We start from the raw sequence: 13,878 nt of genomic DNA, 5'->3' as shown, positions 1-13,878 counted from the left end.
GATGACACTAGCATCACTGACAACAAATCATTCTTCCTTGAGAATGTGACCTACAGTGATGCTGGCATATATAGCTGCCACTATTTTCTCACCTGGAAGTTGTCTATTAAGATGCCAATACACAACGCTGTGGAGCTTATGACTGTAGGCAAGTGATCACAACTGATTTTTAAAAATCATCTCCTTGTTTGTCTTTCTAAGAGGGAGTTGGGGCCCTTGTACTTTCCTAGAGTTAGAAGCTAAGGAGTAAAAACTAGGGGGCAGGAGATTGGGAGGGGGTTGCAGAGCTTTCTCTATATCCTTCAGGAATTTTCTCTCCCAGGATTCTCCTAAAGCCAGCATGACCCAACCCCACTGTGACTCCTGGAAAAATTATTTTCCTTCAGGCCAGGATAACCTTACAGGTATGAAGTGTTCCTAATTCAAAGTAGGGACAAATAATCTTTAGAGACCCAAGAAGAGAAGAAAGGAGTTCTAAATGCACAAAGTTTGAAGTAATTGATCAAGTGTAAGTAGAAAGGAAGAGAAAACCAAATGAGGAGCTCAAAAACGTTTGTCAGGGAGCAGGTGTTGGGTTCAAAGCCACTTCTAACTCTTGTCTCTGAATTGGTTTCAGATCAGGCCCCCAAACACTCTCTGTCAGCTTGGCCTAGTGTGGTGTTCAAAATAAGAAAGTCCATCACCCTTCAGTATCGAGTATCTCATCCAGCACTTGAATTTTCTCTGCAACGGGAAGGAAGACCTGCATTCCAAAAAGTCTCAGTGGATGGAGATTTCATCATTGCTAATGCTGAAGGGAAACACACAGGGACCTACAGATGCAGCTATCGTATAGAGGTACACTCTAACATCTGGCCACATCGCAGTGAGCCTCTGAAGTTGATGGGACCGGCAGGTGAGAGAATAACTTCTCATAAGAATACTGCTCCATCTATGCCCTGGGATCCCAAAGTCCTGCCCAGAAAGATAAGGGGATGAGAGGGTCAGGGCTTGGAAATCAGGGCCCATTTATCTGAGCATCTTTCCCCTGGGGTGTTCTGCAATCACTCAGAAGTAGTGAAGAGAGTGCTCGGAAGGCTTCCATTCTCCATGAAAAGGGCAATCTACTCCAACCTTCCTGAAAGAAGCTTTCTCAGTAACCAGCTCCCCTTCTGACCATGAATTTATTCACCTGACCCTCCCCCATCAAAGCTTTTGCTTCTGGTCTTCTCTAGCCACAGGGTTTCTCACCTGGAGTTCCATTCTGAGTGAAGCTATCAGGATGTCTGTAGTTGTACAGCTCGTTTCCTTGCTTTTGGTAGTGCTGTGGATAAGGTGGAAATGTTGGAGACTGAGACTCAGGTAATGGTCTTCTCTCAGCCTTCTATTTCCCAAGCTAGCTCACCATGTGCTCCCATAGTCTCTGGAATATGTCACTCCTGATTGAAACAAGCCACAGGTGTACCCTCTATATATCCATCTAGGCTTATAAGTCAAGACGTTCTCACTCTGTTTCTTTTTCACATCACAAAGGGGTCATAAGGTGGAGCAATGCATAATTTCCAGAGGCTGGAGAAATAATCAGAAGCATGTTCCCTAACCCCACCGTTCCTAGGGTGCCCAAATCTCCTCCCAAACCACCCTGTCTCCCAAGACATGATCAATATCGTCCCCACTGATATGGTGTGAACCTGTTCTTTTGTAAGAAACCATGGTGTTTTGTCTTTCAGGTTGTTATCTAATTCCCATTTCAACTTTTCAACTTTACCCCTCTCTTTCAAGGACTAGAAGGTCTAGATTCCTTGAGAAAACAATATCTCTGCCCCTATGGGCTCCTATTATCTATGCAGAGCATCCTTAGAACATAGTCTTAACCTGGGTAGGCATCTGATAAGATAATGGATAGAGCCAGGGAATCAGACCATATCCTCTGACCACGAAATAGCCAAACAGATCACTCTGCCATTTCTGTTTTATTCTTCAGTGTCCTTTCTACATTCAACCTCTCTCCCTCATCCTGATGGCTATTCCAGTTGGCATTAATAAGTGAAGTGACAGATCCTAGCCCAGTGGCGGTCGTACCACCTAAATGTTTTCCTTTCTTACCTCCACCACCTGCTTCTGGCAGTACCCGCCTGCCACCTTTTTGTGTCTGGGAGAATTCAATGAACAATGGGTGATCACTAGTATGTGTGCCCATGTTTTCTGCTGTGATCTGGGGTATAGAGTTCTGGGTTAACAAGAGGGGAGCCACCCATGGCTTCTGCAAAAAACACCACCTTTGGAGTTTTCTAAACATTTCAGTGAGGTCAATTTCTAGTACTTCTAAGATTTTGTGCAGAATTTTATATACTTTGGGCCTTACCGCTCAGAAAAGATGTAACTTCATGTGTCTTACTCTGCACCAGGACCATTGCATTTAAGAATGAGATCAGAAACCAGATTTCAGAAGAAGCAGCTTGAAAAGTGTATTTTCCTGACTAGGAAAAGGCTGAGGGAGGTCATGTTTTCTAATGAAAAATTGTCAAGTGAATTTTGGCTTAATACCATCTAATTCTACAGGATGCAGAACCCCAAGGTGGTGCACACTTGTAGTTATAATCTATGTAGCCGGGAGGGAAATCCACTCTCCTAGAAGCTTAGTTCAGCACTGACAGTCTTCTGGTAATTCATTAAGGCTGCCTAGGCAACCCTTCCATAACAAAGGCAGGTGAGGCAGGTCAGTCTGAACACCAATACTACCATAGGAACAACTGCTTCCAAACTTAAACTTGATGACTGAGAAACACCCAAGGTTGCTCCGTCCACCCCCACACCCGCCACCCGGAACTACTGAGTTCCAGGGGTTCTGAGAACTGGAGATACAAAAGCATTTTCCCTTTTCCCGTCTGACATCTCATTTGCAGCAACAGCCTAATCAGGGGCCATGGGGAGCTGACATATGATATAAGCTGGGGTAGGGGGAGGGATGAGGAGCATGTGGGTCATGAAAGTGCAAGGAGTTTATAGGTGGTAGGCCCTCCAAAAGAAAAGTCATCAATGTCAGAAAAGATTATATCCCATTATCCTGGCCATACCCAATCCCTATTGGGTAGTGAGTAAGCCAATGACATAAATTGCCGCCCCCTTCTCTCTGCCCTCCCCCTAATCCCAGCAACTCCTCTCATCTCTTTTCTGGTCTCGCTAGAGAAGCCTGGTTGCTGGGAACAGCTCAAGGGGTCGCCATGCTCTTCATAGTCACAGCCCTTTTTTGCTGTGGTGAGTACAAGGGGGTGGGACAGGGGCTTGGTTAGAAGGCTGGGAGTCAGTCTTGGGGAAGAGGGGGCAGAGTCTGGCAGCAGTTTCTTTTGCAGGACTCTGCAATGGGGCATTGACAGAAGAGATTGGTGAGTTTTTCCTGCCCCAGACTGGGACATTCCTCTCTGGAGATCCGAAATAACTACAGAGTGTCAGTGTCAGTGTCCAGGGAGTGACTAGTTGGGAGGGAAGGACAGGCCAGGAAGGCGCACTTGCTAAAGCTACTGGCAAAATTCAGCTTTTGACTCTGCTTTTCTGCCTGCTAAAAATTTCCCCAAGCTTCTGCACTTTCTGAGGCTCAGCTGAAACATCAGCTTCCCCTTTCCCCAGAACCTGAGGAAAGAAGTAAGATAGGAAGGAAAGGATTCTGATTGAAAGGGGTGGTGGGCTGTGTGATCTGGGCATGGGTTTCAAGAGAAAGGAAAGGAGGGAGGGGAAGTATGAGGGGTGGGGTGACTTCATTAACTCTGCTGTTTCTAGAAATAATCATGCCAACCCCTAAGCCTGAACTGTGGGCAGAGACGAACTTCCCTCTGGCCCCGTGGAAGAACTTAACCCTCTGGTGTAGAAGCCCTTCTGGCTCAACTAAGGAGTTTGTGTTACTGAAGGACGGGACCGGGTGGATCGCAACTCGCCCAGCCTCAGAGCAGGTCCGGGCTGCATTCCCCCTTGGCGCCCTGACCCCCAGCCACGCCGGCAGTTATCATTGCCATTCATGGGAAGAGATGGCTGTGTCGGAACCTAGCGAAGCACTTGAGCTGGTGGGGACAGGTAAGGAAAGGCAGGGGATCCTCCCAGAATGATCCCCAGTGCCCCTGGGACTCCGGCGCTGCTGGGAGGAGAGGATGGGGGAGGGGGGAAGGAAGAGCGTGAGAAGAGACCCTTAGGAAGTACTCAGGGCCAGCCAGGATAGATGTTTGTTTACAAAGTAACTCTGACGGTCCTGTCTGGGCACCTGTAAACTTTTCCACCCCAATTTTATTTCTAGACATTCTCCCCAAACCTGTCATTTCGGCTTCCTTGCCAATCCGGGGTCAGGAACTACAAATCCGATGTAAAGGATGGCTGGCAGGTTTGGGGTTTGCTCTGTATAAGAAGGGAAAGCAGGAACCTGTCCAGCAACTTGGTGCCAGTGGGAGAGAAGCCTTCTTTACAATTCAAAGAATGGAGGATAAAGATGAGGGCAATTATAGCTGCCGCACACACACTGAAAAGCACCCCTTCAAGTGGTCCGAGCCCAGTGAGTCCCTGGAGCTTGTCATCAAAGGTAGGTACAGCTGAAAAGAGTGTGTAAGGGAGGAGGGGCAGGCAAAGCGCTGTCAGACACTCCTCTCTCCACCACAAACTTTGCTGCTGGTCCTAGGAGCCTGTGTCCAATCTTAGAGCCAAGCAGGCGTGGCGCTGGGCATGCCAGGGCCTCTGGCTGCATGATATTAATAGCCATAATCGTTATTAATAGCTTGGGTTTGTGGAGGGTGATTTAACTTTTCTAATTATTTTCCCATCAATTATCTCATTTAACTATAGAGGAAATCTTGAAGGGAGGTGAAGTAGGCACATATGTCCCCCTCTCATCCAGATAGGCAACCCGAGGCTCAGATAACTAGTAGAATCTTAAGGAAAGTTCAATAACTTCCCTTGCCTGTTTCACTGACATTGAGGATTCTTCTGGAAGACATGAAAGACAAGGCTGAAGAATCCTTGAAAGAAAATTTGAACATACCCACTTCTGAATGAAAACATAGTTTCCTAAAAGCATATTTGCTGTATGAGATTGCTTGCTTTTTCTTAATTTGGTTTTGAATTGTGTTTTGTCTTTGTCTTCTAGAAATGTACCCCAAACCTTTCTTCAAAACATGGACCAGTCCTGTGGTCACTCCTGGGGCCCGAGTGACTTTCAATTGCTCCACTGTCCACCAGCACATGAGCTTTATTCTTTACAAAGATGACAACGAAATTGCATCTAGTGACCGGTCCTGGGGAAATCCAGGGGCCAGTGCAGCTCACTTTTTGATCATTTCAGTGGGTATTGGTGATGGAGGAAACTACAGCTGTCGTTATTATGACTTTTCTATCTGGTCTGAGCCAAGTGACCCTGTGGAGCTCATTGTAACAGGTGCGGGAGGGGGAAGTCTTGGGGGAGGTAGTAGGACTCTGAGTAAGTGAGGGGAAGGGCTGCAAGCGAGAGGGAGGAGAGGAAGAAATATTCTTTCTAAAGGACACTGCGAAAGTTCTTAGGACAGTGCCTGGCATGTGGTGAACAGTACATTTAGGACAGCTGCTCATGTTATTATCACAGGAAGAAAAGACAAAGGGATGGGGGAGGTGAGAAATTCACTTCTGAGAAAGAAAATAGGCAGATGAGGGTGTTCCAATCAGGAACCAAGCTCAAGTTGCCCTATTTCCGAAATAATATTTTTTGGCATGGCCTTGAGCTTTAAGTTTGATGTTCTGTTTTTCCTGAACTGGGCTGTGAGAGATTGGTGGGCTGGATGTCCCTCAGAGGATAGTAGAAATCCTTGAAATGTCAGTTGCATGTTATGCAGCCATTACAAATGATCATTTCAAAGGCAGTTTAACGTCATAGGAAAAATGTTTGCAACATAAACATATCAGACTATCTAACTCTGAGTACAGTGAGGTCTTAATTACATAAATAGACTTAGCTACAAGGATGTAGTCATGTGTTGAAATATAAGTGGAAAAATATATATTGTTACATTTGAGTTGGTAAAATTATGTTTTCATCATTAGATTTTGTTGCATTTTCTTTAATTTTCTATAATGAATATATATTATTTCTTATAATAGCATTATAAAACTGTTTGCAAAATGTGGGGAATAATCTTCCCTTATATTATGATCTCTTTCATTTCAGAATTCTACCCAAAACCCACCCTTGTGGCACAGCCGGGCCCTGTGGTACTTCCTGGGAAGACCGTGACACTGCACTGCCAAGGGATTTTCCAGGGCATGAGGTTTGCCCTCTTACAGGAGGGTGCCCATGCTCCCTTACAGTTCCGGAGCACCTCAGGGAGCTCAGTTGACTTCCTCCTCCACACTGTAGGAGCAGAGGACTCTGGGAACTACAGCTGTATCTACTATGAGACAATCATGTCAAACAGGGGCTCATACCCCAGTATGCCCCTTATGATCTGGGTGACGGGTAAGGACAGACAATATCTGGGAGTGGGATAGAGACCATTGCAGCAGGGAATAAGGAGATTAAGGGATTAAGGCTAGGCTAAACTATGGAAGGGACTAATTTTGTCCAGGGAAAAAGCAGTTAATTCAGGGAGGGAGAGACAAGTTCCTATACTCACTCCTTATTCATCATTGTTCTTTTTCTAGACACATTCCCCAGACCATGGCTATCTGCTGAACCTAGTTCTGTGGTCACCATGGGACAGAACGTTACTCTCTGGTGCCAAGGACCAGTCCATGGAGTTGGGTACATTCTGCACAAAGAAGGAGAAGCCACATCAATGCAGCTCTGGGGATCCACCAGTAATGAAGGTGTATTCCCTATCACCAACATATCTGGTGCTAGCATTGGGCGTTATAGCTGCTGTTATCACCCTGACTGGATCAGCACTATCAAGATACAACCTAGCAACACTCTGGAACTTATAGTCACAGGTAAGGGGATGATACTGTGGAGTGGGCATTGTAGTATAGAAAGGAGGGAATAGACTGGTTCATGAGAGATGGTTTTAAAGAGACTTATAGAGGCAGATGACAGTCTTGCCTCTTAATTGATCAGAGACTTGGGGGGATGGCAGAGACAAATGTGCTTCAAAATGACCTCTTCACTTTGACCAAGGGTTAATCTCTTCCAGGTTTACTTCCCAAACCCAGCTTATTAGTCCAGCCAGGTCGCGTGGTAGCCCCTGGAGAAAACATGACTCTTCAATGTCAAGGGGAACTGCCAGATTCAACATTTGTACTGTTGAAGGAGGGGACTCAACAGCCCTTAGAGCAACAGAGACCAAATGGGTACAGAGCTGACTTCTGGATGCCAGTGGTGAGGGATGAAGATTCTGGAGTCTATAGCTGTGTTTATTATTTGGATTCTGCTCCCCTTGCAGCTTCAAATCATAGTGACTCTCTGGAGATCTGGGTAACTGGTAAGGTTTTGAAGATTTCGATAAGCATTTAAATAGTGTAGCTTTTGGCCTTTTCATAGTTAACAATAATGGAAGAGATGGCTGCATTCAGGGCTACTTCTTTTAACTCTATGTTCTTATTGGTTGCAGATAAACCCCCTAAACCCTCTTTGTCCGCTTGGCCCAGTACTGTGTTCAAACTAGGAAAAGACATCACCCTTCAGTGCCGAGGACCCCTGCCAGGAGTTGAATTTGTCTTAGAACATGATGGAGAAGAAGCACCTCAACAGTTCTCAGAGGATGGAGACTTTGTCATCAACAACATAGAAGGAAAAGGCATAGGAAACTATAGCTGCAGCTACCGCCTACAAGCCTACCCTGATATTTGGTCAGAGCCCAGTGATGCCCTGGAGCTGGTGGGAGCAGCAGGTGAGTAGATAAACCCTCCATGAAGGGTCCTTTTATGACACACCTAGTAGTCCAAAGACAACCCCCACTGAGACAGTCCAAATCAGAAAGAGGAAGGGTTGTGGTGTTAGAGCCCACAAGTATATCATCTTTTTGTAAAGATGAGGAGGAAACAGAAACATTCACTCAAAGACAATGAGTAGGTTATTTAGGGCCTCCCTGCCTGCCATAAAGCATATGCCTCACCAAATGCATCTCTACTGGCCATCATTCCACAGCTCAGTGCATGGCTCCCATGTGACTCTGAGGAGGCCAGAGGGAGAGGACAATATAATATCAAGAGGAACAGCCATGTGCTAAGCTCTGTGGTTTTTGATCCTTTTCTATTCTTTTATATGCCACAGGACCTGTTGCTCAAGAGTGCACTGTGGGTAACATTGTTCGAAGTACCTTGATCGTGGTGGTTGTAGTAGCTTTGGGGATAGTGCTAGCAGTAGAGTGGAAGAAGTGGCCTCGTCTGCGAACCAGGTGAGTATTCATACCAACTGGCTTCTGGAAATGGAATACTGCTGGATAAAACATGCTCTAAATCCTTCTATAGCATCTACGCCCCACCCTACAACGTACTCTTTTCAGATTAATGGATTTGGACTCTCCATTACTTTGTCTTTTTCATTATACAGGGGCTCAGAGACAAACGGAAGAGACCAGACAATAGTCCTTGAAGAATGTAACCAAGAAGGCGAACCAGGAACCACCACCAACTCTCCCTCATCAACCTCTCAGGGAATCTCAGTGGAACTGACAGTCCCAATATAATCTCCCTGTCTTTACAAGAGTTTTCCTCTCCTGTCTTTTACCTGCAGAGACCTGGAAATTCAACTTGGTTAGCCTGGGATTCAGCTATATCTACTGATTCTTGATCTGTAACTGTCTGAGTTTGGTCAAAGGGATTCTGGGAGTTGCAAGCTCTATCAGGTCAAGTAGTTTCCTTACCCCATAACTCCTCACTGTACTGATTTACTGGTGCATGAAATTCTATTAAAGTGTATTCTTCTGAATAAAGAGAGTATTCACTATTTAACTGCAAAAAACAAACCTATGGTACTGGTCTTTTTGAGGTCTGTTTCACACTTACAACTTAGCAGAGATGGTGTTAGAACTGACTTCAGTGGAAGAATATAAGGATATAGGGCTGCTAGTACAGAGAAAGTAGTCCAAGGATTGGATGGAGGAGGAGAGAGAACTTGAAAATTAGCAATTTGCGACTTGCTTTAAGATATGGACAGTGAACACAGTGTCCTTCTTCTATCCTATTGTTGAATGGGTGAATGATAACGTTCTGTTCAAGCTAAGTATGAGGAAGACAAACACTGAAGTTACAGTCTTTTCACCATGTTGCATTTAGGTCCACAGCACACCAGCTGTCAAACAGCAGGACTGGCCCTCTGCAGAACTTTGAAGCTGGAAAAGTATGCTTTGTAATACTTATTAGCAACCACAGGGTATTAATTTAATGGTAAGTATGGACAATTAATAAAAACTGTTATTTCACCGCTTTATAAAGAAAGCTTGGTTTCTCCAAAATTATGTGTTGTAGTGGTGGGATCTCTGAAAGTAAGTAAGCAATTGGCATGTGTGGTTTTTTAGCATGGAACCTCTTAGTGTCCCCTTCCAGGGCCTCAAACTGAAACTGACTCTTATTCTTAGACTCTGACCTTTTTTTCCCCCTGCATCAACATACCCTTTGTTTCATGATTAGGAATTCGGCACACATTAGACATATTGGATTGTAGAGGGAGGCTTACCTAGTTCCTTGAACCTTGTTGAAGACCTCTGAAGAATTGATCTGTGGGTCCTAGAGAAGGTTATGACCCCTTCACACATGACCCTAAAGATCCTTACCTCCTAGTACTGTGTAATTCTAAGCAAATACAGTTCAGTAGAACACTATACAAGGGTCGAGCACACAGTGAGTTATTTATCCTTGGTTACAATAAACTTTGGAAAGCAACGTCTATATCTTTGCATTAGGAAGCTTATTTACCCCTCAAGTTAATGGGAAAAAAACGCCTCCCATTTCCCTTAATCCTTAAAGAATGAAACATTCTGAGTACTGTAGACTAATTTGTATTAAGCTCTGTGGAATTTAAAAGTACAAAGTCCCACTTTGATTTCTATTTGATGAGATTTTATTAGTTGCTTATACTAATTTCTTACAGTGTTTCTAAAAATTGCATTTCAAAAGTGCTTTTACATTTGAATCCAGCCAAACCTAATTGTTGCTTTGTACTGAACACTTCTCTGCCCTCAAACTCTACATTCTTAACCCTCATTCAAGCTGTGCCTTTTGAACACTGGAAGATGGCCCATCCTTGGTCCTTGGTTTTAGGATAAAAGTCCTTTGATCGGGTATGATTTTATTTTCTGATCTTTGGATTCTTTAAAGTGTATATTGTCAAGGCTAGTGACAGAGCTGTACAAGTTAGTAAGTGATCACTTGATTGCCTTAGCTCTTCACCAAGGGAAAGAAAAATAGGAAGAAAAGATCAGAGAGCCACAGGCTGAAATTTAGAGAAGCCTCTGAGCCAGAAAAGCAGGACCTAAACAACACAAACATACCAGAAAGAGACTCTTGTGAAATGTACACATTGAACCTGGGGTCTCCTGTGTCACAAAGGTTCAAACAGATACTCGTGTGCAACCAGGGAGAAGACTGAGAAATCTTGCACTGAGAAACAAATCGTGAGAAATAGTGTGACACTGAACCCTTAGTTGGCTTTCTTTATACACTCATACACACTGTTCTTTCACTAAAAGAACCTTATTAGAAGGGAAAAAGAGTTGTCAATTAACTGTGAAATATTTAAAGACAAAGAGTGGATCTGGGATTTAACTTTGCTACTCCCTGTCAGAGCTACCTCAATGAATTAAATAACTATTTATAATGCAGAAGTCGTCAGAAACTATCTCAATGAATTAAATATCTATTTATAATGCAAACGTAGCTTGTTGCCGACAATTCTCCACATGGTCTATTTTTTCAACCTGGTTGCCATGGGAATCAGTCCATTTACCCCTGGCTGGCCTCTAATCATCACCCAGCATCAGGTAATTTCTGGGAAGTGGAATCTCAATTAGGATGGAATGAACCCGAGAGGAGAATTTATCGCTGGGACTCCAAAGAGAAAATCCTAAAACCTCACCCAAGTTTGAGAAAATAAATGTAAATCCCTCCTGATTCTCGAGTTCATACACCTTTGGCTCCAGCATCCCAGAGGTACACAGAGTATCCAATACAGGATCGCCTTTGTAGCCACACTGACATGTAGACACACTATCTTTTCTTGTACACCTCTAGGGGAAGGGAGTGCACCACTTCGTGGAAAAGCTTGAGAATTTCACATTGTTCTATCAGCCCTCTATCTGCCTGTATGTATTCCTTTCATACTCAGAGGCTCTAATTCTGACTGAAATTGCAACCCTGACCAAATTTACTGCTTACACCTAATAGTCCTCCAAAGCCTGGAAAACAGGGTAACTCCCTGAGTCCATTTGCTCTCAACAAGTACTGGGGTCAGAGTTTTATCAAATTCCACTTAGAAATGTATTTGTGCTGTTAATCCTTGATTATCCAGGCTCCAGATATGACAGAATTCACAGCTATCTCACTCCTGACAGACTCAAGTAGAGCAACACTTTAAACATTCTGTATATCTGTGTGTTTTTTAAATATTTACTGACTGCTTCTATATGTTGCATAGTGTTCTAGGCACTGGGTACAGTTGTGAGTGAAACAGATAATCCCTGCCAATCCAGAGTTCGAAGCATATGACAAATATCATTGGTAATATGTTATGTGGAATATTACATACTGATAAAATGCTATGATGAAAAAATCAAGGACATAGAAGTGGCGCAGAGATGTATTTTGTGAGGACATTACAACTTAAAAAAATTTTTATTTAGCATTTTTTATTTTATGTAATTTGTAAAAGATGGCTGGGAAGACCTCATTGAGAAGGTAACATCTGAGTTATGGTTGAGTCATGACCATGAAGGAAAAATAGTGCAACAGGAAAAATGGATTCTGATCAGAGGTAAAAGTGGGTATTAAAGCACTGAAATAGGAGAACCGGTACATTTTTTGGAGTTGTGAGTGAGCTCGTGTGGCTGGGGCAGTGTAAGTAAGGAGGAGTATAAATGCACATGGATGTTTGAGAGGCGATGGGAATGCAGCCAAGAAAGATCTCGGAGGTCTCTGTAAGGACTTTGACTTATACTCTGAAATAGGAAGCCACTGGAGTTATATTTAAACAGAACCCTCCAGCCTTTTCTGTGGAAGGCACCAGGGTAGAAACAGAGGTATCTTCAAGGAGACTATTGTAATAATCCCAGAAAGTTGAAACTGGCTTAGTATAGGACAGTAGCAGAAGAGGTAGTGAGAAATTGTCATTTTATTGGTTTGATCTGTAGAAACACTCAACAGGGTTTGCTGACAGATTGAGTGTGGGGTGTGTTCTGTAAACATTTCTGCTAGAAGACGGAAACATTCCACATGCTGCTCAGTGTTACCCTCCCTGGATTATTTTCATCTCATCCTTAATAAAGACTTTTCTAACACCTCTCAAACCAGGCCACCACTTTAGGACAGTCAGTGAGTTTTTCATATATGTCCAGAAACATTGTAAACAGGCCATGGTCTTGTATGTCTGCAGCAGTTCAAAGAATACAGGGGATAGGCAGCAGTGAAATGATTACTTTGTGGGATCTCTGTTCCCCATTACCACCATGTAAATTACATTAGTCCCTGAGCAGCCAGATCACACTGTTGGCTCATATGAAATTTGTGCTCAACAAAACCCAAGACACATTTCACACAAGCTCTTGCCAGTTCAATGATTCCTTTTCCTTACTCATGCAAATGATGTGTTTGGAAATTGAGTTTTTAACTAAAGTCTAAGAGTTGACATTTACTCCTGTTATGCCTTGTCTTATGAGACCTAGCTTATAAAAATCATATATTCTGTTAAGTCCCTTTCTAGATATCTGTAGACTCAAACTCTTTCACTCCTAGCAGCAATGCAGTGTGAAGCCCCTTGACATTATCCCTGTTCACAGATGAGGAAACAGAGCCTCTGAATTAAGTATTTCAGCCAATCAGCTCATAACCAAGGGCAGAGGTGAAAATAGAATTCAGTATTATCTTTGCGATGGTTAATCTTCACTATCAACTTGGCTGGACTTGGAATTACCTAGGGGGAAAACCTATGGGTGTATCTGTGATGGTGTTTCCAGAGAGGTTTAATTGAGGAAGGAAAATTCACTCTGAATAGGGGTGATAAAAAGGAAAAAAGGAAAAAGCTTGCTGAACAGTGACATTCCCCTTCCTCTGTCTCATGGTTCACTGGGACTTTTAGAAACTAGGACACGTGCCCCTGCCACCATGAACATCATGCTTAACCCAACATGATGGGCTGAGTACGCCCTTAAACCAAGAGCCAAGGTAAACCTTTCCTTCCTTAAGTTGCTTCTGATAAAGTATTTTGCCACAATAATGAGAAAAGTAACTAATACAACACACTTCCAAAACCAGACTCTACAGCAGTGAACTTCAGCTAGCACAGTACCTGGAACAGAATTGAAGGTACAGGATTCACTAAATTGATCACCTTCCCAACATGCTTTTTTATTTATTTTCTTCAACAGTATACATACTTAATTAGTGGTTCATAGCTTTATTTTAGTGTTTTACATTCATTAAGCAATTCCATCCTTACCAAAGTAGATACTATTGTTATTCACTTTTTTGACAAAGGAGGAAATGGACGGAAATTGAAGTTAAGCAAGGTAGTAGGCCACACAGTTAGGAGGTGTTAGGGACAGGATTTGTACATGGCAGCCTGGCTCCACACTTTGTGTTTGTAATCACTAAGCTATGCCATCTCAGGTTTCTGTGAGATCCTGACCTTGCACTCTCAAGGGAAGGAAGGGCCTCTGCCCAATTCACTGTCCATTGCCAACACTAAACCTGCAGCCTCCTGTGGGAGCTCATTGAAGACTGTCTTTTGTCCCCTTTTCTCTTCCT

The 13,878-nt window shown here is 43.5% G+C and overlaps 1 protein-coding gene across 1 annotated transcript; it reads left to right on the top strand.

Moving 5' to 3' along the window:
- Positions 1 to 1,311: 1,311 nt before the first annotated feature.
- On the top strand, positions 1,312 to 8,881 carry LOC103728765 (immunoglobulin superfamily member 1). The gene is made up of 12 exons (XM_017796526.1): positions 1,312 to 1,341; positions 3,167 to 3,237; positions 3,333 to 3,365; positions 3,757 to 4,047; positions 4,265 to 4,543; positions 5,105 to 5,392; positions 6,155 to 6,442; positions 6,628 to 6,915; positions 7,116 to 7,403; positions 7,533 to 7,811; positions 8,195 to 8,318; positions 8,474 to 8,881. Exons 2-12 carry the CDS (start codon positions 3,204 to 3,206, stop codon positions 8,607 to 8,609), a joined length of 2,328 nt encoding a protein of 775 aa, XP_017652015.1. The 5' UTR covers positions 1,312 to 1,341; positions 3,167 to 3,203; the 3' UTR covers positions 8,610 to 8,881.
- The last annotated feature ends 4,997 nt before the right edge of the window (positions 8,882 to 13,878 follow it).

Source organism: Nannospalax galili, unplaced genomic scaffold, assembly GCF_000622305.1.
Source record: "Nannospalax galili isolate Female #2095 unplaced genomic scaffold, S.galili_v1.0 scaffold371, whole genome shotgun sequence".
Classification (NCBI taxonomy): Eukaryota; Metazoa; Chordata; class Mammalia; order Rodentia; family Spalacidae; genus Nannospalax; species Nannospalax galili.
This window is presented reverse-complemented; position numbering and strand designations above follow the sequence as displayed.